At 36.6% G+C, this 26,749-nt stretch overlaps 3 protein-coding genes across 3 annotated transcripts; 1 reads left to right on the top strand and 2 right to left on the bottom strand.

The window, feature by feature from the left end:
- Positions 1-175: 175 nt before the first annotated feature.
- Positions 176-1,114, bottom strand: LOC102904715 (olfactory receptor 51A7). The gene has a single exon (XM_006993346.1). It carries the CDS (start codon positions 1,112-1,114, stop codon positions 176-178), a length of 939 nt encoding a protein of 312 aa, XP_006993408.1.
- Positions 1,115-6,512: 5,398 nt separating this feature from the next.
- On the top strand, positions 6,513-11,852 carry LOC102904400 (olfactory receptor 51A7-like). Its single transcript, XM_006993345.2, has 2 exons — positions 6,513-6,570; positions 10,110-11,852. The coding sequence occupies exon 2, from the start codon at positions 10,185-10,187 to the stop codon at positions 11,139-11,141; it is 957 nt and encodes a 318-aa protein (XP_006993407.1). The 5' UTR covers positions 6,513-6,570; positions 10,110-10,184; the 3' UTR covers positions 11,142-11,852.
- A 3,633-nt stretch (positions 11,853-15,485) lies between these two features.
- Positions 15,486-16,589, bottom strand: Or51t1 (olfactory receptor family 51 subfamily T member 1). Its single transcript, XM_076566059.1, has one exon. The coding sequence runs from the start codon at positions 16,587-16,589 to the stop codon at positions 15,582-15,584; it is 1,008 nt and encodes a 335-aa protein (XP_076422174.1). The 3' UTR covers positions 15,486-15,581.
- Between the last annotated feature and the right edge of the window lie 10,160 nt (positions 16,590-26,749).

The following is a 26,749-nucleotide window of genomic DNA, read 5'->3' as shown; positions in this document are numbered from 1 at the left end:
TCTCCACTGCTTCCTCTACCCTTATTCAGAATGTTCTCAAATGCAAATTCTATACTTAACGGAATTTTGGTGTTTCACTCCAGTCCCTCACTAGATAATGACCACCATGACATTGAGCACACCAAGTACCAGTAAGTATCTACTGGCAGATAATTATTACTTATATCATCAAGATCTATCTGACACATAAGTTAACCAACTTTCCGAAGACCTTCTCTCGGATTTGTCGAGTTTTTATGCAGTACACAATGGGGTTCATCAGGGGTGGCAGCAACAAGAACATATCTGCAATAAGGATTATGACTAGGGGGCTTTTGTGCTTGGCAAAGCGATGCATGGCAGCCAGAGTGATGATAGGCACATAGAAGATGAGTACAGCGCAGATGTGGGAGATGCAAGTATTTAGGGCCTTGAGCCTTTCTGCCAGAGATGCAATGCTGAGTACTGTCTTCAAGATCAGCAGATAAGATAGAACAATCAAGGCAAAGTCCAGCATGGTACAGAGAGCCACAAAGAAGCCATAAATGAAATTAACCTTGTTATCAGAGCAGGCCAGTTTCATGACATCCTGATGAAGGCAGTATGAATGAGAGAGGAGATTCTTTTGACAGTATTTCAGTCTTCTTAGAGTGAAAGGGAATGGAAGCACTAAAACTGTGCTCCTGAAGGCTAACATTAGCCCCATTTTAGCAACTCTGCTGCCAGTGAGGATAGAACTGTATCTTAGGGGATTGTGAATGGCAAGAAAGCGGTCCAGAGACATAATTAGGAGCACAGAGGATTCCATGACAGTGAACCCATGGATAAAGAACTCTTGAGCAAAGCAGGCATTGGGTGAGATACCCATAGCATTGAAAAAGAAAATCCTAAACATGGTAGGAATGGAAGAGAAGGACAAGCCCATATCAGAGACAGCCAACATGGTAAGAAAATAATACAGAGGCTCGTGAAGGGAGGGCTCTGTCTTGATGACAAAAATGATAATGCAGTTTCCCATGATGGCAATGAGGTAGATGAAGAAGATGGGGATGGAGATCCATGTGTGGGCATATTCCAGTCCTGGAATCCCAATTAGAAGAAAATGCTTGACTTCTGAGTTGTTAAGAACAGACATGTGGAGGGTAGAAGTTGGTTAGCTATATCTGAAGTCATGTGAGAAAAAAAAGCAATAATTCTTTTAGGTGATATTCAGTTTTAAAGGAATGAGTTCTATATATTGCATCAAAGTACATTTAGCATATGCAGCTAGTGCATTCTTCCAAAGTTACTGTAGGTCCTTCATGTTTATATCTTCCAATGTGACAAATTCATAACTTCTCTAAATTGTTGGCAATTCAACTGTTTTTGTCTTACCAATTTAAAAATTCCCAGAATCCTTTGCACTACTTTCCCCATACAACCTTAAGCACTTTCTGTATTAGTTCTACAATGAATCCCTGAATGTCACAGAAGAAAGCTTGAAATAATAGTCTGCTAAAATGCTCATAGATCCCTAAAAATAGCTTGGAAAACAATAACTGCTAGAAAGCAAATTTGAGTAATTAATGTCTTAATATTAAGAGGTCAATTTTCATTATGTATGTAATATGCATGAATAAATATATCTATCAGGAATTTTATAAAAATGAGAACAACAAAGGTTGTTCAAGCATGTTTACCACTTCTTTGATTGGTCTTGACTTAACTCTGTCTGACTGGTCTGAGCCCCATTTTATATCAGTAAATTTTATCAAATCTCTGTAGATTTTTTATAGATATTTGTGAAGATATATATTATAGATATATATGAAACACATATCTAAATTTATAATATTACAACTATTTTTAAATATTAACATTATTTACACAGTGGTTTCTAACACAATGTGAGAAATTTACCCTGAAAGATTTTATTTTTTCTTTTCTCATGTGGTCACATATTATATTAGGTGAAGTTTCCTGGTTTAAGCAATTATAGATCACACTTCAGGTTTTAATCTTATTTTTTCAGAGGCAATTTCAGCAATACAGTCATATGATGAATGCCTTACCAGACCTTACAAGCCTGACTGAATTATTTTACCTCTTATCTCTGTGATCAATTGCATAAAAACATCTAAATTAAGAAACAAATCCAAACCATTCAATTTCCCTTTGAAATATAAATATTAACTATGTACCTGCATAATAACCTAAAACCTGATTGTATTATTGGGTCAGTATCAAACAGTTCATTATTTGTATTTTCAGCTGCAAGATATAATCTTGCAGTGTATTTATATTTTTTAGATTCAAGGTAATCCAATATTGAAAGATTCTAAAAATATTCAAAATAACACAAATATAGACTATATCTAACATAAACTGTCCTATCTTTAAAATCCTATGTGAATAAATGTATAAATTAATTAAATTTATGAAATTAATTTGAAATTAAAAATATTTTAAAAATATATAACAATGAAGAGGAACCAAGGGAAGGCCAGAGCAACAAGCACATGTTAATAAATTCGTATACTTCAGAATTGCTATAGAATATTTTTACAGTCCCCAAACATTAGATTAAGTAGCATTGATATACTAGTGAGAACAAATGAAACCACCAAGGATAGAAAAAAAATGTACAAAATACAAATTTAAATATCACAGAACCTTAGAAGCTGTAAGATTGTTGAGAGTGCCCTGCATTAAAAACAGAGAGTTGGAGGAAGCCTAAGATAATGGATGTTGTTGGTTCCCAGGAAGAAGAATGATTTGAGGACAGTCCATAATCAAGCATTTCCCAGAGCACTTAGCATACCTTTAGTTCAGTTAAGAAACAAGAGCTCAAATGATTGCATGAACATCTGGACATAAAGCTCAGCCAGCCAACTTAAACTCTCTGTAAATCTAATACACTCAATGTGTTACCCTCTTTCCTTGAATATTGTACATAAGAATTTCTACTTCAGAGATATTTAGTAGTGTGATGTAGCATGAAACCTAATTGGTCTTAATAATAACCCAGATCCAGATATCAGGGTAAATGCTGAAAAATCAAAGAAGCAGAGCAGCTAGCCACTGGTTCTTACCTTTACAAAATCCTTAGCCAAAAGGGGCTTGAACTCCTGTCTCCTTCCACGTTATAGTCCTCTCTTTGCTCAGCCATACCACTTCCTGTCTCCACCTCCCTAGTGCTGGGATCAAAGGTGTGTGCCACCACTGCCTGACTCTGTTTCTCTTTTAGACTGGATGAATCTTGTGTAGCTCACGGTGGCCTTGAACTCACAGAGATCTGTCTGTCTCTGCCTCTTGAGTGTTGGAATTAAAGGTGTGAGCCACCACTGCCTGGCCTCTGTGGCTAATTAGTGGCTTAGCTCCACACTCTGATCTCTAGGCAAGCTTTATTGTTAGAGCACAAACAAAATATCACCTCAGTGTGATGTGGTTCCCTAACACAATGCAAATAATCAGTAATAGCAGCTACTTTCACAAATAGTTCAAAAAAAAAGGCTAGCTTTTTCTTTATGACAGCAAATGTTAGACTGACCAGATAGTTGCTGTTTTCATTGACCTTAAGGCTTATTTTATTTGCTATTTTGTCAAGTAAATGAGATGTTATGATTCAGATATAAGCTACTTAACAAAGCCTTAATTTTAAGCTTTCAATAGAACAATTGGCTTGCTCTTTGTCCTTACCAGAACCAGAAGCTCCCTTCTCTGAAAGGTGAGCATAAAATCCTCTGCTTTGTCCTTGACTTTATATAGATCAAGCTCTTCTATCTGCTCTGGAGTATAGACCTCTGAGAATTCAGAGAAGTCTCCTGGGGAACCTGGCAGCACACTTATGAAGAACATTATGGGCTGTGGGTTAACTCCTCAGGACCCAGGTCTCAGCAGGAGCTATAGACAGGTTAACAATTGGATGGTTAAATGTGTGAGAGGTAAACAGTGGGAATTAAAATGAAGCTGGAAATGTGACATTCACATAGGGCTGGAAGTATAATTAAAATAATGGACTTGGTTTAATCAAATATTCTAATTCCAATTGCAAGTCATACTACTAGACTTTCCTTCAGATTGGTTTCATCATTCAAAAGATAGTAAATGATACACAAGGATGAAATACTTCTGAAATCACTTTACAAGTCCAAAATGTTTTTTTCAGTATTTCACAAAGATGTTGGTAAATCGTGAGGCACACGTGATTTATAGCCCTCTTGACATTTCTAACCAGACATCTCAAAATTATGCCCCTCTTGTATTACATGCTTTATTTGTTATAACCTATTTAATGGACACTCTTTGTGCTTTGACCATAGTTTTCTAATGCTTTTATCAAGTTCAAGCCTGTAACAGTTTATGTTGAAAAAAGAAAAGTCACTGAGAGCAATGAAGCAATATGAAGACTTGATGATAATGATTATATATAAATTAAAAGGACACAAATAGAGAAATATTGTAGGTAACCATTATAGCAAGTTGCATTAATCATATTGGAGTATATTAATGACACATAATAATGAGTTTCATTATGACATTTCATCCATATGTAAAATGTACTTTTATCCTACACACCCATACCTGTTACTCCTCTTGTCAACTTTCCATTCTCACTAATCTTCTTTCTCTTCTCAACACTTCTACTTTTATATTATTTTATTTTAAACAACCAAATGACATCAATTAAAGTTACTTACAGGGGTAAGGATGAGGATTTATTTGAAGACATATGGACAACTTACAAGTGGTTATACCATTGAACGAAATGTCTCTTCCTTCCCTGGTGTCTATAGATCCTCAAAGATGGATGGGTCTTCTTGAGCCCATCCTCCCTAGAAATTTTTAGTTGCCCAGAGATGTTTAAGTTTTGGGTATTGTTTTTAAAATTTTCACTAAAACTTTATTACAAAGAATTTACAAATAAAAATTCATACATCAAAATTAACCAGATCCAAACTCTATCCATCTCAGTGAACTTCTGCACAGCTGGAACAATCTGGAACATTCTGAAGATAGGGATCATCATCTTGGATTTTAAGCTTGTACTTATCCACCATCTGAAAATGAAAAATCCATGACAGAGCTAAAACCAGAAAAACAATTAGCTTTATATCTTCTTCCATGACTCAGGTGCCCATTCAGTTCTTCCTTGTTACCTAACAGTTATCCTCTTGTCCTCCTTTCTGTATGTCACAGTGCACCCATGTGTGCATTTGTTTACATGTATTCAGCACCACACACACACACACACACACACACACACACACACACACTATAGACTAGGATCCGTATATGAGGAAAAACATGAGGCTTTCTTCTTTCTGATATTGCGTGACATCACTTAATATATATCCTAAGTTGATAGTTTCCTATAAATTATGTGATTTCATTTTTCTTCAGAAATGAATAGTATTCCATTTTATATATGCATCATATTTTCATTATTCATTCACCAGATGATGGACAAAGAGTTTGGTTCTATTTCCTTTCTATAGTGAATTTTGCAGCAATAAAAATGGGGGTGCAGATAACTCTATCATAGGATGTGAAGTTCTCTGGGCATATGTCCAGGAGTGAAATATCTGTGTCACATGGTAGTCCTATTTTAATTTTTGAAAACTATCCAATCTGATTTCTACAATGGCTATATTAATTTGTACCCACACCAACAGTGAGTAAGGGTTTCTCTTGCCTCAAATCCTCTCTGACTGTTGTTATTTGTTGATGATAGTTGTTCTGACTTGGATGAGGTGGTATCTCAAAGAAGTTTTAATTTGCATTTCTCTGATAACTATGGACTTTGAATAGTTTTAAAAATAGTTATTAGTCATCTGTGTTTCTTTTTCTTTTTCTTTTCTTTTTTTTGGGGGGGGGAAACTGTCAATTTGATTAATTTGCCCAATTATTGACTAATGCTTTTACTTCCCTAATATTTAATTTCTAAAACTCTTTGTAAATTCTGGATATTAGCGCCTTGTCTGAAGTTTACCTGGTAAAGATTTTTTCCCATTCTGTAGGTTGTTTGCTCTGATGATAGTTTTGGTGTTGTGCAGAAACTTTTCATTTTCAGGTAGTTCTGTCTTTTGACATTTGGGGTTAGTTCTTGTGCTACTAGTGATCTGTGTAGTAAGTTCTTGCCAACCTCAATGTCTTGAAGAGTATTCCTTCTGCATATTTCATTCTACTAGAAGTTTCAATGTTTCTGGTTTCAAATTAAGGTCTTTGGTCCACTTGCAATTGATTTTTATACAAAGTGAAAGATATAAATTTAATTTCATTCTTCTGCAGGTATATAACCAGTTTTGCCAGGAACATTTGTTAAGCAGGCTATATTTTTTTCCACGCAATGTTTTTGCCTCCTTTGACAAAATTAAGTGGGCATAGCTTTGTCATTTTATTTCCAGATCCTCTGTCCTATTCTATTGGTCAAAGAAATAATTTGTTTATAGAAGGGTAGTAGAGCTGATGTAATAGATGTCCCATGAAAGTAAGTCCCAGAGGCACCTCCAGACATTTGCAATGTATAGATAAGAGCCTGGCTGGCAGACCTGGAACACAGGCTGAGAAGGCTCTGGGATAAGTTCATTTGCTTTGCTGTTTTGTTGAGTGGTAAGTGACCATAACAATACATTGTCTTAGAAAATGGCTTTAAAACTTGTGACATACTTAAAACAATAATATTCCAAGAACCAAAACTCAAAAGTATCTATAAATAAGAATGACTATAGTAGAAACTTCAGATTTTTAGTACAGAAATAGCTGAGGTAAATAAAACAAAAGTCAAACATAAACATAAGATGAAATGAATAGACCTTGCCTTGAGCTGTGTGCCTAAGAGTTTAACTTAAGTTAGGAAAACCACTATAAGAATCAAATAGAGAAGAAATTCCTTTTAGCAGTTCCTTGATATGAGCAATAGTCATTCATCTATCCAGAGAGATCCCCTCAAGAACCATCCAGTTACTCATTCCTACTTAGACAAAATGATAGCTGTATGAAGAACTATGTATAGTGTAGGTATTGGGAAACAGGGAAGTTTCCGATTTCAAATTAAGGTCTTTGGTCCATTTAAAATATCTACTCTCTCTTTTCTGCCCTCTCAGAACACTAATGTCCAGCCCATGTCTTACCTGCTCACCCTTCATCTTCCTAGGCAGAAATTTATTTTATGCATTTGTCTTACTAATTCAGAGTGGACACTGCTTGGTGGGTTTTGCTACTAACAATCCCAATTGGTTTTACATCATTTGACCCATTTTAGTCAGAAATTATATTGCAATGATGTATGCTAACTAACACAGGTCTGGAGGACAATGTGTCACTTGTTCATAATAAAGCTGAAGATAACAGCCTTTCTTGCCACATTCCTTTTAGCAGCATCAATATTTATGTATCCAGCAATAGAATACAATTTCTTTTCAACTTAAGTAATTTTAGTATGTTAACTAAGATGAAATGGAAATTAGGAGATAATTGACAAAGCTCAAATTCAAACAGCATATTATTCTCATATGTGTTGATAATGATATTTTGAGAAACTGGTGAACCTTTGGCTTTTGTTTTCAAATTTTTACATCAGAAATAATGCTTTGTTCAAAATTTTACATAAGAAATAATGCTTTGATGTGAAGACTGAATAAGAGACTGCATTTAGAGAAGCTCACATGTGTTACAATATCATGGGCATCATTGTCCAACAATTCTACTCTCCAGTCATCTCTTTAAGTACAGGCTACATTTTTTTCTCTGTCCAAGGTTTAGTATCTGGGAGAACACAAATAATAGTATTCATCTACTCACTCATTTATTTACATATTTCATATGATAAGATAAACTAACAATCCTAAAATTGTATTTTCATATTTATCTGTTTCATTTTATATATATTTTATATATATATATATATATATATATATATATATATATATATATATTACACTATGTATAGTGTAGGTTGGGAAACAGGGAAGTTTCCTGTTTCAAATTAAGGTCTTTGGTCCATTTAAAATATCTACTCTCTCTTTTCTGCCCTCTCAGAACACTAATGTATATATATATGTATATATATATATAGTTTGTATATATACATACATATACAAATTGATTTATTTTAATAATTTATAAATATATAGGCTGATTCTGAACCCAAGGAAATGACCATTAATCTTCACCCACTCAGAGCAACGAGATAATTCCAAAGAAGTGAAAATCAATACCATTTAGTTACTCAATAAGATAGGATGTGTCCTATTCAATAAAATGGGATGTGTACTATTAAGTAAGATGGCATGTGTCCTATTCAGTAAGATGGGATGTGTTCTATTCAATATAATTAGATATGTACCATTTGCCAGAAACCGTGCTCAGTTGTGAAAACATCACAGTCATTGTGGTATCTGCTCTTCTTTAAGCAACCTTATTGCCTGCCATGGAAAGCAGACACACACAACAATCACAAGACCGTTGAGGTGCTGTATAGCTAGCTACACGATAGTTATCCGCTAGAGTACAGGGGCCCTGCTTGACATGATCAACAGGGAAGACTCTCAGGTGCAAGCATTCCTAATCTCCAGCTGTAATTACTGAGGAGATAGTTTACACTGTCCTGAAAGGACCACTTTAGAGAGAGAGTGGCTAATACTCAGATCATGGTTTAGCCACTGCTTCATCCTTTTGGGAGGGTAGCTCAGGTCTCCTAGAAGAGGATTTGTATTCAGTGACTCATTATGAAAAATGAACAATGATGTTTTTCTGTTGGCATAGAGACTGCTTATGAATCTACTGATACTTTAATTACCATCTGCAGTGCCACGGTCCCATAGCCAGTGCCCACTGCCCACTCAGGCCTCGGCCTGGAGGGACTTCCAGTCCTACAGCTGGCTCTGCTGCAGCCACTATATGTAAGTTTAAACTAAGTCTCTGTCATTCCATTTACCAACAAATATTCAGAAGTCAGATATTGGAATGAAAATCTGCTGGATCAGAGAGGCCAGGAAGCAACTAGCTGACCTTCCTTTTTGACTGGAAACTCAGCAAGAGTCATGTCTCTCCAATTATCCCAAACCAAAAAGAAGCCGAAATTCCAAGTCCCTGCCCTACTCTTTCCTATACATCTCTCTATCCATACTCCTGGTTCCTCTGGACTCTCTATGGCTAATTCCAGTCAACTAGTTACTGGCTCCACCCCCTGAGCCAAGATTTATTTTATTTAATTAACACAAACACAGACTTAGGGTTAACAGTGTGGCTGAATATCCTGCAAAAGAACAATCCAAAAGCTTGTGATCTGATTGTAGTTGTGATGAGTCCAATACAAAGACCTAACAACTTAAAGAGGCCCTCACATTCTTTAGACCAAAAAGGAAGTATTGAAATCTTCTATACATATTGGAGGTTCATTTTCCTTGATGAACTTAAGTCAACAAAGATAATATCTTGGAAGTGTATTGTTAATTCATTTGCCTTTGAAAATCTTCTACAGCTGAAGGGACTTAATTGTCCTATGGTATCAGAAAAGAGTCTGAGTACTGACATCACCCCCATCATTCTCAGTACCTTGCCTCTAACCTTGGTAATCACTAAACTACTTTCTATTTGTGGATTTAATACATGAGTATATATAAGATTATATACCATCCTATGACACATATATATGACCTGATTTTCTTAGATATGCTCTCCTACAACAAAGAGGGATTTTCATTACAATTACAGAAGGTTAATAGTGATTTTCCTATCTATCTATCTATCTATCTATCTATCTATCTATCTATCTATCTATCTATCTATCTATCTATCTATCATCTATCTATCTATTACACTCTTCCAATATCTTCGCCCTTCCCTTCTCCCTCCCTCCCTCCAGGACCTCTGTGCCCCAAGCAGAAGAAAATGAATTATCCCAGATTCTACCCTGAGTGTGTATAATTTTTCACTGGAAGTAAATGAAACTCAACATGGCAAAGGGAATAAAGATACAAGTTATTTCTCTTTATGTGTTTTCCCCTTAATGTGCCATGGAGACATAGGATTGGTTGAGGCAGTGATTATATGCTTATTGACAATTAACATGAACAAACTCTCTCACAGTTTGCTTAAAAGAAATGTCTCGTTCTTTTGTTTTTAACTGTGTTTTCTCTGTCTCTCAGGCATATGTGCTAAAACAGGGAGGATATAAGTACCACAAGTTCATGTTGGAAGTGTCACTTCAAATCTCTAAGTAGATGCTTCTGAAGTCTCCCATCATGTCCATTCTCAATTCTTCAGAAATTGAGGTCACCACCTTCTTCCTAATTGGAATCCCAGGCCTGGAGCATGTTCATGTGTGGATCTCTATTCCCATCTGCATCATGTACCTAGTGGCCATCCTGGGCAACTGTACTATCCTCTTTGTGATCAGGACTGAGCCCTCACTCCATGCACCCATGTACTATTTCCTTTCCATGCTTGCCATCTCTGACTTAGGTCTGTCCCTCTCCTCCCTTCCCACCATGCTCCGTATCTTTGTGTTCAATGCCACAGGAATCTCCCCAAATGCCTGCTTTGCTCAAGAATTCTTTATCCATGGCTTTACAGACATGGAGTCCTCAGTGCTCCTGATTATGTCTTTTGACCGCTTTTTAGCCATACGCAACCCTCTTAGGTACAACTCTATTCTCACCAGTGCTAGAGTTGCCAAAATGGGATTGGTGTTTCTCGTTAAAAGCATGCTCCTAGTTCTCCCATTTCCTTTCACTCTGAAAAGACTGGAATATTGCAGGAAAAGCCTTCTTTCTCACTCTTATTGTCTCCATCAAGATGTTATGAAGCTGGCCTGCTCTGACAACACAGTCAACTTTTTCTATGGTTTCTTTGTTGCACTCTGTATGATGTCAGACAGTATGTTCATTGCTGTCTCCTACGTGTTCATCCTGAGGACTGTGATGGGAATTGGATCCCACAAAGAGCGCCTCAAGGCCCTCAATACCTGTGTCTCCCACATCTGTGCCGTGCTCATCTTCTATGTACCCATCATTGCTTTAGCATCCATGCACCGCTTTGGTAGGCACAAGTCACCCATGGCCATGATCCTCATTGCTGACATCTTCTTGCTAGTGCCACCTCTGATGAACCCCATTGTATATTGTGTAAAGACACGGCAAATTCGTGAAAAGGTTCTAGGAAAATTAGGTCTAAAGTAAAAATAGGGCAGAGGCAGTGACCTGGGTCAGAGTTAGTCGGGATCACCAAGAAGATAATTTCTTCCTATGCAAAGTATTGTCAAAGATTCATCAATAACATTTTTTCTCAGACAAGTTATAGGCAGACTCAATCTTCCTAGCTAGCAAAATCGGGTGAATTCAAGTTGATCTGGATAGAGACTCAACATCATCTTTCTTAATAATTTTTTTTTATAATTAATACAACCAGTAGCCTAAATACTATGTGAACATAAGATTTACATGGGAATTGACAGGTGAGTCAGGAACAGTTATGCAATGTGACTGAAACTGAGTTCACTCACTTATATTTTGCTTTACTGTTTACAGCATGAAGTTCTTACTGTCACTTTGAAAATAATTAATATTAGAATAATTATAGGATGTTATTATTCCAATTTAAATCAATTTAAAATTTTATTTTAGATTATTTTCTTTCTTTCCAATATGTTATTCTTTAAGAAAAAAAAGGGGGAAAACTTTTTCTCTACATTATTTTTGAGCTGCCAACCTAAGGACATAGAGGGAAGACCATATTATTGGTAAGAATTAGAAAAGATGTAAAGAAGAAGTATGTGGCATTTTTAATCATCTGGCATTTTCATTTACTGTTCTAAAACATCTATTATGAAATAAAAGATATATAATATATATCTATATTCTAACAAAATAAAAAGCTAAGGTAAAAAGCTGAAATGACTGAGTCTCTCAAACAATTTTCTTGTTTCCTATTCTACTTTTATTTGTGATTATTTATTGCTAGACAAAGTTAAAAAGCAATATTTATGATAATTTAATACTTTAAAAGTTATACATAAATTGGGAGAAAATTGTCAATAAATTTCAATGTTTTGCTACTTAAGCTGAACTTGCAAATAATTTTTATTTCAAAGAATCATTTGACAAAGTTATTTTTTCATGGTTAAATACTCCTGGCTTTATGCCCCAGGGCAGTTTACTGGAGTTATTATTGTTGGATATCTGAACATGACTGACACCCCTGGCTTAATTGGGGAAAAGCATGTGTGCCTCTTCCTAGGTTCAATGCTCAGTTGTTTCTCAGTGGCTCCACACGTTCTCTAGCTATGTTACAATACTTAACTTCAATTTTTTAATTTGTATGTTGTTTCAATTGAAGAATTAGACAAATCATATATACTACTGTATCTCCAATGGTTGGATAAAATCATAATCAGAGAAAAAGAGACACATATGCAGAGAATATCTAATTCTTCATATATTATGGTGAGGATCAAACTGATGACCTTTTGGGTGAACACTCCACAAACATTCCACCACTACTACATTCCCAGACCTTGGTTTTCTAAGGCATGGCTTCAGTATATAGCTTAGACTGGTCTTGATTTCACTGTGTAGCCCAGATCAGCCTCTAATTGTTCCATCCTAATTCCTGAGTCTCTAATTCTATACCCTTATTGTGGGGATAACAGGCCTGGACCACTACATTCATATAAGAAAAGCCACATTGTTACAATTGAGAGGTGGGTAGGTTAATCTAAACTCAATAAATTTGCTCCTAAAAATGAGTCATGTTCTACTACACCATAAAGAAATTATATTGTAATCAAGGAATCAAAAAAGAATATTTATACCTCTTTTAATTTTTTGAGTTCAGAAATTCAAATCCCTATCAGATAGGCTATTTTTGCACCAGAAGAGTAAATAGGCTTCTAAAAAAGTCTTTTCCTCTCAGTTTTCTTATAGATTCTATACATTTCTCATCAAGCTTACAGTATTAATTCTTTTAGAACTTACCCAAGTCATTCTAAAACTGAAGTTACAAAAGCGTATGAGTAAATAAACAATAATAACAAGTAGAAACTGGGTTTATGTGATAATGACATTTATTAAAATGCTGAAATTTCTGTTTTTCTTAGTAAATCAATAAAGAGAACAAGCAAAAACATTCAATATCAATGTAACCTGTAAAACTTAACACATGGAGAAATATCACATCATGCAAAATAGATTGACTAGTCAAATAACACTGAAAAGACAAATGGCAATCTATTTAAGTATTATAAGTGTAGGTTTGGTATTTTGTCATAAGGAAGTAAAATATATTGAGATGACTTTAAGTTTTATTTAGATTATGAACATACACTTAACTGAATGGTGATGGTGCATGGCTTTAATCTCAATACTCGCAGAGAGGCAGGCAGATCTCTGTGTGTTAGAGGCCAGCCTGATCTGTTACACAGTGAGTTCCAGGACTTAATGTGAGCATGTGAAAGAGGAGTTCATTACTACTCCAGTTCTACAGTTGTTAAAGCTTTACAAATTAATTCGAAAAAAACCTTTACAAATACCCATATTTCCAAAGTATTTTGTGTTTGAATCTAAGCCCAGAAACTATAAATCCAAAGCATACAACTTTTGACACTATGTCGATTTTCAATAATTATATTTTCTTCTAAAATTAGGATTTCAGTTCCTAAGGATCTACGAGTATAAAGAGTGGTATTATCAAATACATATTTGTGAGAACTTATTTAGAGAATTATTGAAATATTTAAAGTAGTAACTAGCAACATAAATTATGATTAAATATATGCCACACCGTATTAACTAAGTGATATTCACTAAATTAAATGTTAGGGATTACCTAAAGGTATAGTCCTGATATCAAAGTTCTTACACCCTGGTGGTAGAAAGAACATTAAATTAATTAAAATAATTAAATTTAATGACTGAGTGTGGAAACTTGAAGTACACATAAATGAATAATAAATGGCTTATTCTGATGGAGCGTGAACCTGATGAAATATATAAAACACTTGAATGTGTTGCTTAAAAAGAACTAACACAAATAATTTTAATCATAAATAATGTGAATATTGCTTGGTAATGGTTATCTGAAAAATAGAGTGAGCTAAGCAAAGCAGAATCACTATGCCATCAATGTCTCTGCAAAACTGTGGAGTTTTCCAGAAAACAGAAACAAACAGAAAAGAGTTTAGGATTGGTATTCCCTACTTTCTAAAGAAACAGGTAACTCAGCTCAGACTATCTGTTGCTTTACTGTGTTCAGACATGGATTATTCTAGGTGGAAATAAAGTTTCCTAATTCCAGAAGTGGAAGAAAATTTTAGAAAAATTCTGATGTACTATCAATACCATACCCAAGGCTATTTCATTACAAAACAAATATCCTTAATTATGGTGGTCTCAAGAAGTCAGAATTACATCAAAACTACTGATTATACACAACATAAAATTACTCATATTTGGTTAAAATTTATTTATTTATTATGTATAGTGTTCTGCCTGTACACCTGCCTGCAGGCCAGAAGAGGGCACCAGATCTCATTATGAATGGTCATAAGCCACCATATGGTTGCTGGGAATTGAACTCAGGACCTCTGGAAGAACAGCCAGTGCTCTTAACTGCCAAGCCATCTCTCCAGCTCCTAAAATTACTCATTATGCAACACTAAAGTCACTGCATAACACCGCTGTGTCTAGGGAAGTAGAGCATGGAGGCAGCTGGCTAGGTAGAAGGCAGCAGCCACTTTCAAACAAAGGCTAGTGTCTTGAGGCAGAGTCTGCACTTGCTAGAGAGTAAGAATAAGAACCTATCCTAACATGTCCAGGCCATGCAGCAACAATGAAAACAATATGTAACTTGCTGTATTGTACTAAAGGGAAATATATAAGCAATTTAAATTGTAAAGGCATCACCTGTGTTAAGAAAACAAAAGAGGTTAACAAAAGATATATGAGTACCTGTGCAAGGAAACAGGACTCTGATTTGAACTGAAAACTTTTTAATTACACATGTCTATGTCTGTGTCTTTGCACAAACAAGTAACTTTTCCTTTCACCAGCAGGAGTGGGAGAAAGAAATCCCATCACTCCCTGGGGAATATAAACCTTAGTGGGGGAAAAAAGCATTTACTTAAAATATAAACATTGTCATTTGTTTCTGCTCTAAATATGCCTGCTTTGCTGTATAGTAATTACAGAGATAGTAATTCCACTGGGAGGATTTTTAGGGTTTCTTGTCGTGTGTGTGTGTGTGTGTGTGTGTGTGTGTGTGTGTGTGTGTGTGTGTACATGTGTGTGTGCATATATGTGCTGTTGGTCCAGGTAAGACGGCAATTTATGGAAATCAGTTCTCTCCTCCCCAGGGTGGGTTCAGGGGATCAAACCCAGGTCTTCGAACTTAACAGCTAGTGTGTCTATTCATGATGCCACCTGCGCATAAGAGTCCAGGTAAGTGCTTTAAAAATCATCATTTTATGCATTTGCTCACAAATTGGCTTTTAAATGTGTTTTTTAAGCTCTCATAAACTCAAGGTCATGTGGTCTTTCTCACTCTTGTAATAAAGTTGAAATTCCCTTATTAATCATCACACCTGGAGATAACACTAACAAATCATCTTCCCTTTTAACCATAACTCATGTACTAGAAAACTGTCTCCTTCTATCCCACCTTCCTCTGAGGTTCCTCACACTGTAGTCCCTTGGGCCCTTGAATTGGAGCAGCCTATATATGGCCCGGCGAATAACCTTGGTCTTCAAGCTGTAAATGATTGGATTCAGCACAGGAGGCAAGAGGAGATACATATTGGCCAAAATACTACAGATCACCCTGGGGGTAGAACTAAAGAGACGGTGTGCCACAGACAGTGTAATCATGGGCACATAGAAAATGATCACAGCACAGATGTGACAGACACATGTGCTTAGAGCTTTTTGTTGCTTTTTGGGGGCCACAATGCTCAGAACAGTACGAAGGATCAAGATGTAGGAGAAAAGAATGAACAATAAGTCAGTGCCATTCAGGTAGAACTGAAGAAACATTCCCCAAAAATTGCTGATCCAGGGGTTGGTGTATGTGAACTTGATCACATCTGGATGGAAACAAAATGGGTGGGAAAGCTCTTGGCCTCCCTGGAAAGACACACTGTTCACGGCCATCACTGAAGGAAATATGAAAACCACTTGTCTTATACAGATGATCAGTCCAATCACAAAACTCATCATGTCTGTGAGGAAAGTAGCATACTTCAGAGGGCTGCAGATAGCCATGTAGCGATCAAAGGCCATAGCCACCAACACTGAAGACTCCAGGAACGAGAAGCAATGCACAAAGAACATCTGAATGAGGCAAATTCTAATGCTGATCTCCCGGGCATGAAACCAAAGAACGCCAAGGACAGTAGGAAGGGTTGTGATGGTCAGACCTAGATCAACAACAGAGAGCATGGAGAGAAAATAGTACATAGGCTTGTGGAGACTCCGTTCAATGATAATAGCCAACAAGATAATACTGTTTCCCAAGAGTGCAACAGTGTAGAGACCACAAACAGGAATGGAGATCCAGACATGAGCAAGTTCCAGTCCAGGAAAGGCAGTAAGAAGAAAGCTGGAAGACGAGGACGTGGTGTTATTGAAGATCAGCATCATGAGTTGAAGACAAACTCTGGGGAAAAAAAAGCAGTGTGTCATGAGATCCTTCTTGCAAGTCCCTATGCTTTTATCCATCTTTCTCAAATTACACAACTGTGTTCTGTATTCGGAACTCCCCAGCCTCCATAACATGAAGGAATTAAAACCTCTGATCTAATTTCTACAGCACCTTGGACCATTCTTGCTAGAGCCTAGCCCCATTTTCTTGCTTCTGCTCTCTCTCTTAGATATTACTGTCACTTGCATTTTAGACTCCAAATATCTTCAAAAGCTCTTGTGTTGAACTCTGGCCCCAAATACACACTGTTTATAGTTGAACTTTTGAAAAGTGATTGAATCATAAAATCTCTAAAATCATGGATGTATTAATCCATTTAGATTAATAGGATATAAAGAAGTTAAGTAAAATGTAGGTAATGAGATCTACTCGAAGGAAGTTAGCCACTGAGGATGTACCATGGATGGATGTGTTTTGATCCCTGCCTTTTCCTCTTCTCTGTCCCATAGTTGCCATCAAATGAGCCATTTTTCTTTGCCTTGGGCTTCTACCATAGTGTACTGCCTTACCACAGGCATAATCAACCAAATCAAGTACCATGGACTGAAGCTGTAAGACTAAATGAGCCTTTCCCCTTTATAAATTATTTATCTTAGGTTCATTCTCATCTTATTTTCCAGATTAGTTCTATCTTGAAATAAAGTCTTTTAGATATCTTTCATATAAATGTAGACTATGAAATAATAATAGCCATATTTGTAACCTGATAGGACTTTGTGCTGAGTCACTAAGCTATCTCTGAGTTGTTGGTGTTGGTGTTGATGTTGTTGTTTGAGGTGCTGCTGTAACAACATTGTTTTTATTAGGAAATGTTTTTATTCATTTTACACACCAACCACAGATCCCCTCTCATCCCTCCTCTCATTCCCCCCAGCCTCTCCTTCAACCCACCTCTCTATCCCCTCCTCCAAGAAGGTCAAGGAGTTTGTCTAGAGATAGCACTAGAGTATTAGAGAAGCACTTTGGTGTCACACTGCCACTTATGATACTCACAACGTGATGCCGCTGTTAATATGATTCGAGATGTTGCTGTCCAGGTGAATCCTTGTAGTTGAATCATCGGTCACCCTCTCCTCATACTCTCCTAGTCTATTTTTAGTATGTATTCTTTATTTTATTTCCTATTGAAATAATTCAAGTAAGTCTTCCTTTTCCCACCTCACATATTTGTAAGATGCCCTCACTGCTCTCTGTTTCTGTGCTCCTGTGTGGCTTCCCAGCTTCACTAAACCACCTAGTTTTTATTCTTTCCTCTTTATTACACTTTTGCACTGTTGTTTCTATGCCTTCCCTTTGAGATCCATCATGTGACTTTGAACCCACTTACTGCAGGTATACTGTTTTAAAGAGTCTTGTCAGGACTTCTGAACATTATTCCAGAATAATTCTTATTTTCCCTACATGTCCAACTAACCAGGAAAAAAAGATTAGTGCTTTTTCATTGCAGACACAAGTCTGTATTGGACCAACCATACTGAAGGTAACATTGGCTTATACAAGAGACAAAAAACAGTGACTCAGATAAGACCCACTCTACTCTATTCTTTAGTAATTCAAAGGCTTATATCACTGCCTCCAGCACCAACAGCACCAGAGCCCAGCCTCTGTAGCTCCCAGATGCTATGAAATTTTCATTTGTCAATATTCTATTTTTTTTCACAATCCACACATATGTTGACAACTCCAGAACATGCTAAACTGAAAATTCTCCTTTGCTAATAAATCTTGGGACCACAATGTTTGGACATTGAATTAGATTTTTAATTATAAGGCAGAAATGATACTGAAAATTGGTATAAGCAAGTGCTATCCTTTCAATCTGGAGTGTTAGTTTCTTGATAGTTAAGCATGTGAGTCTTACATATCTCAGTGCTAGCTAGTGATACATGATCTGGAACAACAGAAAGCTTTGATTAATAATATCAATTGCAGAATGATTATGATGGTCACAATAAAGAGTTTCTAGCTCCTTTTATTTTTCTCTTATTTTCCCCCTGTCCTTTGTCTCTTCATCTCAATTACTATGATTATCTAACAATGTCTCTCTATTTCTTCAACCACATTATCCATCTTCTAAGATTTTCTTGAGTTTTCTTTGATCTTTCTCCTCCCGTCGCTGACACTTTAATTTCCTCCCTTCAATCCCTGCCCATATACACACTCCACTTACCTGGTCACATCTCTTGAGCCTCTTCACATAACAGAGATAAACCAGTTCCCAAGGAGGGGACTATATAGGGAGTGTCACAGAGTCGCCAGACAACAGTAATCTTGATTACTGAAGTACACTAGATAAAAACAAGAGTGATGAGATCAATATGAAATGTTCTCCCAAAGCAGCTCAGGCATAACTTAACACACTGCTCTCAGGCTCAAACAAACCCCATCCATCAAAGCTGGGAGCAAAGGCCTGGCCCTGGAGGCTGCCTGTAATAGGTGTCCACAGAAACAGCCTGCTTGTGTTAGATAACTACATCCGTTTCTCTTCCCCTAGCCCTGGGCTACAGATTATCAGCCAAAGAAGCTCCCTAAATGTCAGAGATTAATTCGGACAGGGTAGAAAAGGTAATCTCTCTCTTCTATAATGCTAATATACCTTTTGTCTAACAAGTTCTAATATCTCATCAGCAATTCCCTTGTCCTTCCTCTTATACAGGAGCCCTTCCTGAGAAGCCATAACAGTTGAGTCATGCCTGTTTTCTATTTGGCTTCTAAGTATAAGCAACTTAATATTTGATGAATACAGAAACTACACTATACATTTTAAATATATTGTTATATGCGTTTGTAATCAACCTAGTGAATTAAGTGGTAGTCATCATTTTGTCACAGCTGAGGGAAATACAGACCAAAGAGTGAGTAACCTTATCTAAAAGCTAGCACATTACAGAGCTGGAATTTAAGTGTATGTCTTATTGTAAAGTTCTGGAACTTACTCAGTCAGCTACTGTGTGGTGATATTTTATTTGTGCTGAAGTGTGGTGATATTTTATTTGTGCTTTAATGAATAAAGCTTGCCTGGAGATCAGGGGGAAAAGGCCAGCCATTTTAACTAAACAAGAAGTCAGGCAGCACACGCCCTTAATCCTATCACTTAGCAGACAGGATCTCTGTGTGTTCAAGGCCACACTAGAGAACAGAGCCAAGCTTGGTGACATACACCTTTAATCCCACTACCAACCACAGAGGCCTGGAGGTCTGTGCAGACAGACATAAAGTGACAGATCTATGTAGAAAGAGGAAGTGCGATAGCTGGGCTAAGAGAGCAAATGAGAGGGCAGAATAGCAAGGCAATAAAGGTGTGGGTAGACAGGAAGTAACTCGAATTTGGAAGCTGCAGAGTTGGTGAGGTAAGGTTGGCTGGTAGCTTTCCCTATTTCCCTGATCTCTAAGGCTTTCACCCCTATATTTGGCTCCGTGTTTTTTATTTAGTAAGACCATTTAGAAATTTGGCTACACTAAGGCACCCTCTTCAGTAAACTGTTTTATCCACATCATTGGTAAGTGTGGTTTCAATGTTTCATTCTCAATTAACCCATCCCATAGACCTCCTGATTCCAGCTACAAGAATGTGTTCAATTTAAACCTTATCTTGACTAGAATTTAGATTTCTATAGCTTATACTAAATTAATAATCTTTATAATAGCTAATTTTCCTGGATTTGGCACCTTTTAAACATTTTCACAGCCATATTTTCATAGTCTCTTGCATGATGAACACACAATAAAAGGGCTTATCATAGTAAGTATCTTGAGATTAATAATTTTGTGTATTATATATTAAGAAAAGATTCTATTTCTATGCAAATACATTATCCCATAGACACTAAGGTTTCAAAGAAGATTTAAAATATTGAGTCTAGAAAAGATAAGAAATATAAAATAAATCTGTCTTAATAAAGTAGCAGCCTTCTTACATACAAACTACCAATGACCTGATGAACAAATCAGGGAAACAATGCCTTTCACAATAGCCTCAAATAATATAAAATATCTTGGGGTAACTCTAACCAAAGAAATGAAAGGCTTGCATGATAAAACAAGAATTCAAGCCTTTGAAGAAAGTAATTAAAGAGAGTATCTGAGGATGGAAAGATCTCTCATGTTCATGGATCAGTAGAATTAACCCAATGAAATTATTTCTACCTAAAACAATCTACAAATTCAATGCAATTTCCATCAAAAGCCCAACACAGTTCTTCACAGATCTTGAAAAGACAATTCTCAGCTTCATCTAGAAACACAGAAAACACAGGATAGCAAAACAATCCTGAATAATAAAAGACCTGATGACAGTATTCCCATCACCAACTTGCACTAGGGAGCTATAGTTTTAAAAAGAGCATGGCATTGGCATAAAAACAGACACATCTACTGATGGACTTGATTTGAAGACCCAGACATAAATGCACATGAATATAAAAACCTGATTTTTTTAATAAAGAAACCAAAAATACACACTAGAAAAAAGATAGCATCTTCAACAAATGGTATTGATCAAACTGGATAGCTGCATATAAAAGAATGAAAATAGATCCATACTTATCACCCTTCACAAAACTCAACTCCAAATGAATCAAAGACCTCAACATAAAATCAGATACACTGAACCTGATAAAAGAGAAAGTGGGGAATAGCCTTGAACTCATTGACACAGAAAGAGACTTTCTGAACTGAACACTGTTAGCACAGACACTAAGATCAACAATTAATAAATGGGACCTCATGAAACAGAAAAGCTTCTACAAGGCAAAGGACACTGTCATTTGGTCAAAGTGGCAGCCTATAGAATGGAAAATTATTTTTACCAACTACACATCCAATAGAAAGCTAATGACCATGATATGTAAAGAACTCAAGAAATAGTTCTTTATAGACATATAGATATAAAAAATAACCAAATTTAAAAATGTGATTCAAGTCTGAACAGAATCCTCAAAAGAAGAAACTCAAATGACTGAGAAACACTTAAAGTAATGATCAAGATCCTTAGTTGTCAAGGAAATGCAAATCAAAACTACTTTGAGATTTCATCTTACACCTGTCAGAATGGCTAAGATCAGTAAAACAATTGACAGCTCATGCTGCCAATGATGTGGAGTAATGGAAACACTCATGCATTGTTGAAGGGAGTGCAAACTTGTACAGCCTCTATGGAAATCAAAGTGGCAGTTCCTTGGGAAGATAGAATTCAATCGACCTCAAGAGCCACTCTTGGACATATATCCAAGAGACATTTCCTCCTACCACAGAGACATTTGCTCAACTATGTTCATTACAGCTCTATTCATAATATCCTGAAACTGGAAACAACCTAGATGCCCCCCCCCAGAGATGAATAGATAAGTAACAAGTGACATATTTATACAAATTGAGTGTTACTCAGCCATTAAAAAAAATGAAATCACAAAATTCAGTGGTAAATGGATGGAACTTGAAAAAAATCATCCTGAGTGAAGCAACCTAGCCCCAGAAAGACAAATATGGTGTGTATTTGCTTATATACAGATATTAGTTGTTAAGTCAATGATAACCAAGCTGCAATCCATAGAACTATGGAGGTTAGGTAGAGAGTAAAGGGCTAGAGGGTAATTGACACATCTCCCAAGGAAAGGGAAATAGAATAGATAATTATGGAGAGTAACAGCTATAATTAAGGACCATTTGAAGGGTAATATGAAAAGCTAATACAGTAGACACTTGTAAAATATATTCATATATGAAGGCAATCAGATGAAATTCGCAAATAATAGGAGAGACAGAGCCTCAACTGGCCATCTCTTGTCACCAAATGAAGCTTCCAATTCCAGGAATAGGTTTCATCTAAGTGAATTGTTAGCCAAAAGGGTCCCATGGGAACCCCTAAACAACCCAGGCTGTTTCCAATTCTACAGGTTGCTCTTCAAAATAGAAGGCAGGGCCCCATTGTTGAAGCCAAACCTAACAACTCACTGAACATGGAGAAGTTGAGCTCATGCCTACATAGAATTTTTATACCTATGTGTAAGGGGCTTTGTAGGGGGGTGGTACTCTGCACAGTATCAAAGGAGAAATGTAAACCCTAACCCAGCCACAACCCCCTTTGATCTACAATGCTGTCCTGCCTGCAAGGTATACTATTGTAATGGTGGCACAAAGCTTGTGGGAGTAACCAACAAATATCTGATTAGACATAAGTCCCACTCCACAGACAGAACCTATACCCAACACCTTGGTTTTGGTGACCAAGAATCTGCAAGTAGATAGCACAGAGACCTGGGATTAGAAACAAACACTATTGTTTTAAATACAAAAGACAACAACAATGACAAGACGTATAGCAATATGACTCTTTTTTTTTTTTTTTTTTTTTTTTTGATTTTTCGAGACAGGGTTTCTCTGTGTAGCTTTGCGCCTTTTCCTGGAACTCACTTGGTAGTCCAGGCTGGCCTCAAACTCACAGAGATCCGCCTGGCTCTGCCTCTCGAGTGCTGGGATTAAAGGCATGCGCCACCACCACCCTGCCGCAATATGACTCTTAATGACATTCTGCTATAATCATAGATGAGTGCCTTGCCCAGCTATCATCATAGAAGCTTCCTCCTGCTGCAGATGGGAACCAATATAGAGAATGAGAAACCTTAGAACATTAAATCCTAAACAGAATATCTCCATCAAATCCCTCCCCTTAGGGCTCAAAGAACCCTGCAGAACAGCTGGAAGAAAGAATATAAGAGTCAGAGGGGTTGGAGAACACCAAGGAAACAAGGCCTTCTGAATCAGAAGGATCAATGCACACGTGAACTCACGGAGACAGAGGCAGCATGCACGGGGCTTACATGGGTCTGCACCAGATGTGTTCCTGGGGCAGACAGGACACATGCTGCCACCCCTAGCCCAGAAACTGTCTCCAGTTGATAACCACCAACAAATGAAAATTTAGTTTCCTCCAATGGAGTCTCATTGGGGAAACAAATTACTCTTATGGGTAGGATCCAAGCCCAGCAGTAGATGGCCAACAGAAAATGAACTTCATGGCAGCATTGGAGGTTTCTTGTCTCATAATGTTGTGTCAGGTCTTTTAAATATTTATCTTATTTTTGTTTTTATCTTATTATATTCTATTTATACAGTTTTTTTTCTTTTTACCATACAGGTTCTTTTTGAATATCATGGCTTCCAATTTAATGTTTTTATGGGATTCCTAAGTATGGGAACAAGTAGGTCTTTGCATCTACATCTGTTTCTTGTGCTTTTTATGGGTTCTTTTCCTTTTATTTGCTTGTTTATGTCCTATTCTGATGTATTATTTTTGTTTTATCTTATTATAACATATTTTACTTTATTTTATTATTATCCCTTAGCAGCTTGTTTGTTTTCTAATAAGAGACAAATTGGGTGGATTGAGAGTAGAGGTTCAGAGGTACTAGGAGGAGTATAAGGAGGGATATATTTTGTGAGAAAAAGAAAACTATTTTCAATAAAAGGAAGAAACAGTTAACACTGATTATTAAATTAAATCAGTGTACCAAGTTCATCCCACAGGTACTGAGCTATACTACTACTAAGTACACTTGGAGTACACTGAGTTGGAAAATATCTAGGTTATTGTGTAGTATGTAGGATATTAGAAAGGGAATGCACACTGAACACTGTTAGGTTATCATGTTTCAGTGTAAGAATCCAGCATAATAAAACAGAGATCAGAGAACCTCCTTGGATATAAGGTTAAAGTTGAAATCCAAAGTGAGGAAATGTGTGTTCTTCTAGCTCAACACATGTGCTCTTCTTTGCACATGTAATTTCTTTTTGAATACTTTGTCTCTTCTTTTTAACTCTCTTTACACACAACACACTTTGTAATATATGTGGAAATAGATAAATGAAGACACAAGAAAACAAATCGACATATTAAACACTGAATGCAGTGTGGCTATAATGGAGTAAGGCCAACTCAAATTGGAGTAGGTATGACTACATGGGAAAGGCAGAGAGGCGGGAAGCTACTTTCTAATATTCCACACCCCAGTGGCATAGTTATAACTTAAAATAATATTTTATCTGTTTTATGAAGATCTAAAAGAGAGGTGGCTTAAAGCTTCCAAACCAATTATAAAATAATTTTGCTTACAGCCCTCATCTGATCAGCACACACTATGGCATGTGTTGAAATATCACATTAAGCTCCATTAATGTGCCAATAAACACATATTAATCAGTTTTTAAAACTGTTATAACAAAAAGATAACTAAATGGGAGATGTTAATCTGTTATTTTTGACTTGCTTCAGGATAGTGCGTGGAGCCTCCTGGGAATGTCTAGTTTCTCATATCTAGTTTCTGTCCCAAGGGCACTTAGTGGCAGTGTTACTTGTGTTCTCAGTTCCTTATAGACAAGCATGACCATAAGCCATGTACACATACACTTGGCTGGGCAGTAAATGGGCAGGGGACCTCCTCTTCTGGTGAGAGCCAGGTAAGATGCTTGGAGCAGGTAGACCAAGCACACTGGGCAGTGATTGTTGACAAGTGAGATGGAAGTAACAGAACAGAGCAGGGGAACAGAGAAAAGAGTGGGGAGGCAGGTGAACAGAAGTAAAGGACTACAAATCAAAGGGCAGAGAAGTTTAGATGATGGGTTTGGAGTAAAAGACACAAACTGAAGATCATGGGAACTGAATGAGAAATCTGCAAGAAACTTGCAAGCAATACTTTTTTCCAGGAGAAAACATCCAAGCCAGTTATGGACTAGACATGGAGTAGAATTGCTGTGTGGGCCACACAGTGACACTGTATTCTTTATTTTCCCACACAGCCTTTAAATTTGGCTGATATCTAGACTTTCATGAATATTTTTAAATAGGATTTTTTTCAATTTTTTAAATTTGACCCTAGTTCTACCTTTTTATGGATCCCCCATGTTCTGAACTCCTTTCCCACTCTCTTAAGAATGACTATTTTTATGTTGCTAGATATAAAATTAATCATGATATTCTTAACCATCACAAAAGTAATTTAAATTAATTTAAATGGGCAAAACAGAGATTTTTTTGAATTGTGAGATTAACAGAGGATGAGACCATAGACAGAAATGAGTAATCAGCTTCCTACAGTTAGCTATGATCATACTAGGCTCTAGTTTCTTCATATTTTTTTTCAATCATCTGTTTTCTCCATGACTAAAACTTCTAGGCACAGAAATCTATATACAGTGCTATTCCTACCTGTCTCTAATTCCTTCAGTATCAAGTAAATCACAAAACATAATCAAAAGAAAAAGAGATACCAATGTAGATTAAGCAGATGCATGGGCACCTTGCCCATATGTTTGGATTTATTTGACATGTAGGAGGAGATTTAAGTTCATATTATTATTATTATTATTATTATTATTATTATTATTATTATCATTGTTATTTTGGTTTTGTGAGACACAGTTTCACCGTGTAGTTTTGTTGCCTGTCCTGGATCTCACTCTGCAGACCAGGCTGGCCTCAAACTCATAGGGATCTGCCTGACTCAGCCTCCCAAGTGTGAGGATTAAAGGCATGTGCCACCACCGCCCCGCAAAGTCCATGTTTTAATAGCTGCCCAGGTGATGGTAATGTAGATGTGATTCACAAACTAATTACATATTTTAAATATCTAGATAATTAGGATGCCAATTATATATTTTAAAGCCGAAGAATGTGAGTGCTCTGTGTATTTAGTTCATCAATGTGTGTCAAAGTAAACAATCAAAGTCAAAACTCTGAAATTCTGATGCTCATTCCACCATGCAATAGCCTGATTATGATGCCCATTTCACCAGATAACAGTCTGCTTATGATGACCTTGGATTTTCTTGCTTTCCTACCTCTGATTTTGTTTTTCCTTAGCCTTTTACTGTAGCATTTGGATTTTTATAGATATTTTATACATCAGTTTTAATTTAATCCAAAGAAAACCATAAATATGTTCCCTTTACTATTGTAGTATTGTTAAAAAGGCTTATTTGTGCCAGGCAGTGGTGGCACACACCTTTAATCCCTGCACTAGGGAGGCATAGCTAGGCAAATCTCTCTGAGTTCGAGGACAGCCTGGGCTACAGAGTGAGTTCCAGGAAAGGCGCAAATCTA

This window comes from Peromyscus maniculatus, chromosome 1 (genome assembly GCF_049852395.1).
Source record: "Peromyscus maniculatus bairdii isolate BWxNUB_F1_BW_parent chromosome 1, HU_Pman_BW_mat_3.1, whole genome shotgun sequence".
NCBI lineage: Eukaryota > Metazoa > Chordata > Mammalia > Rodentia > Cricetidae > Peromyscus > Peromyscus maniculatus.
The sequence above is the reverse complement of the archived record's forward strand: the minus strand, read 5'-3'. Positions and strand labels throughout refer to the sequence as shown.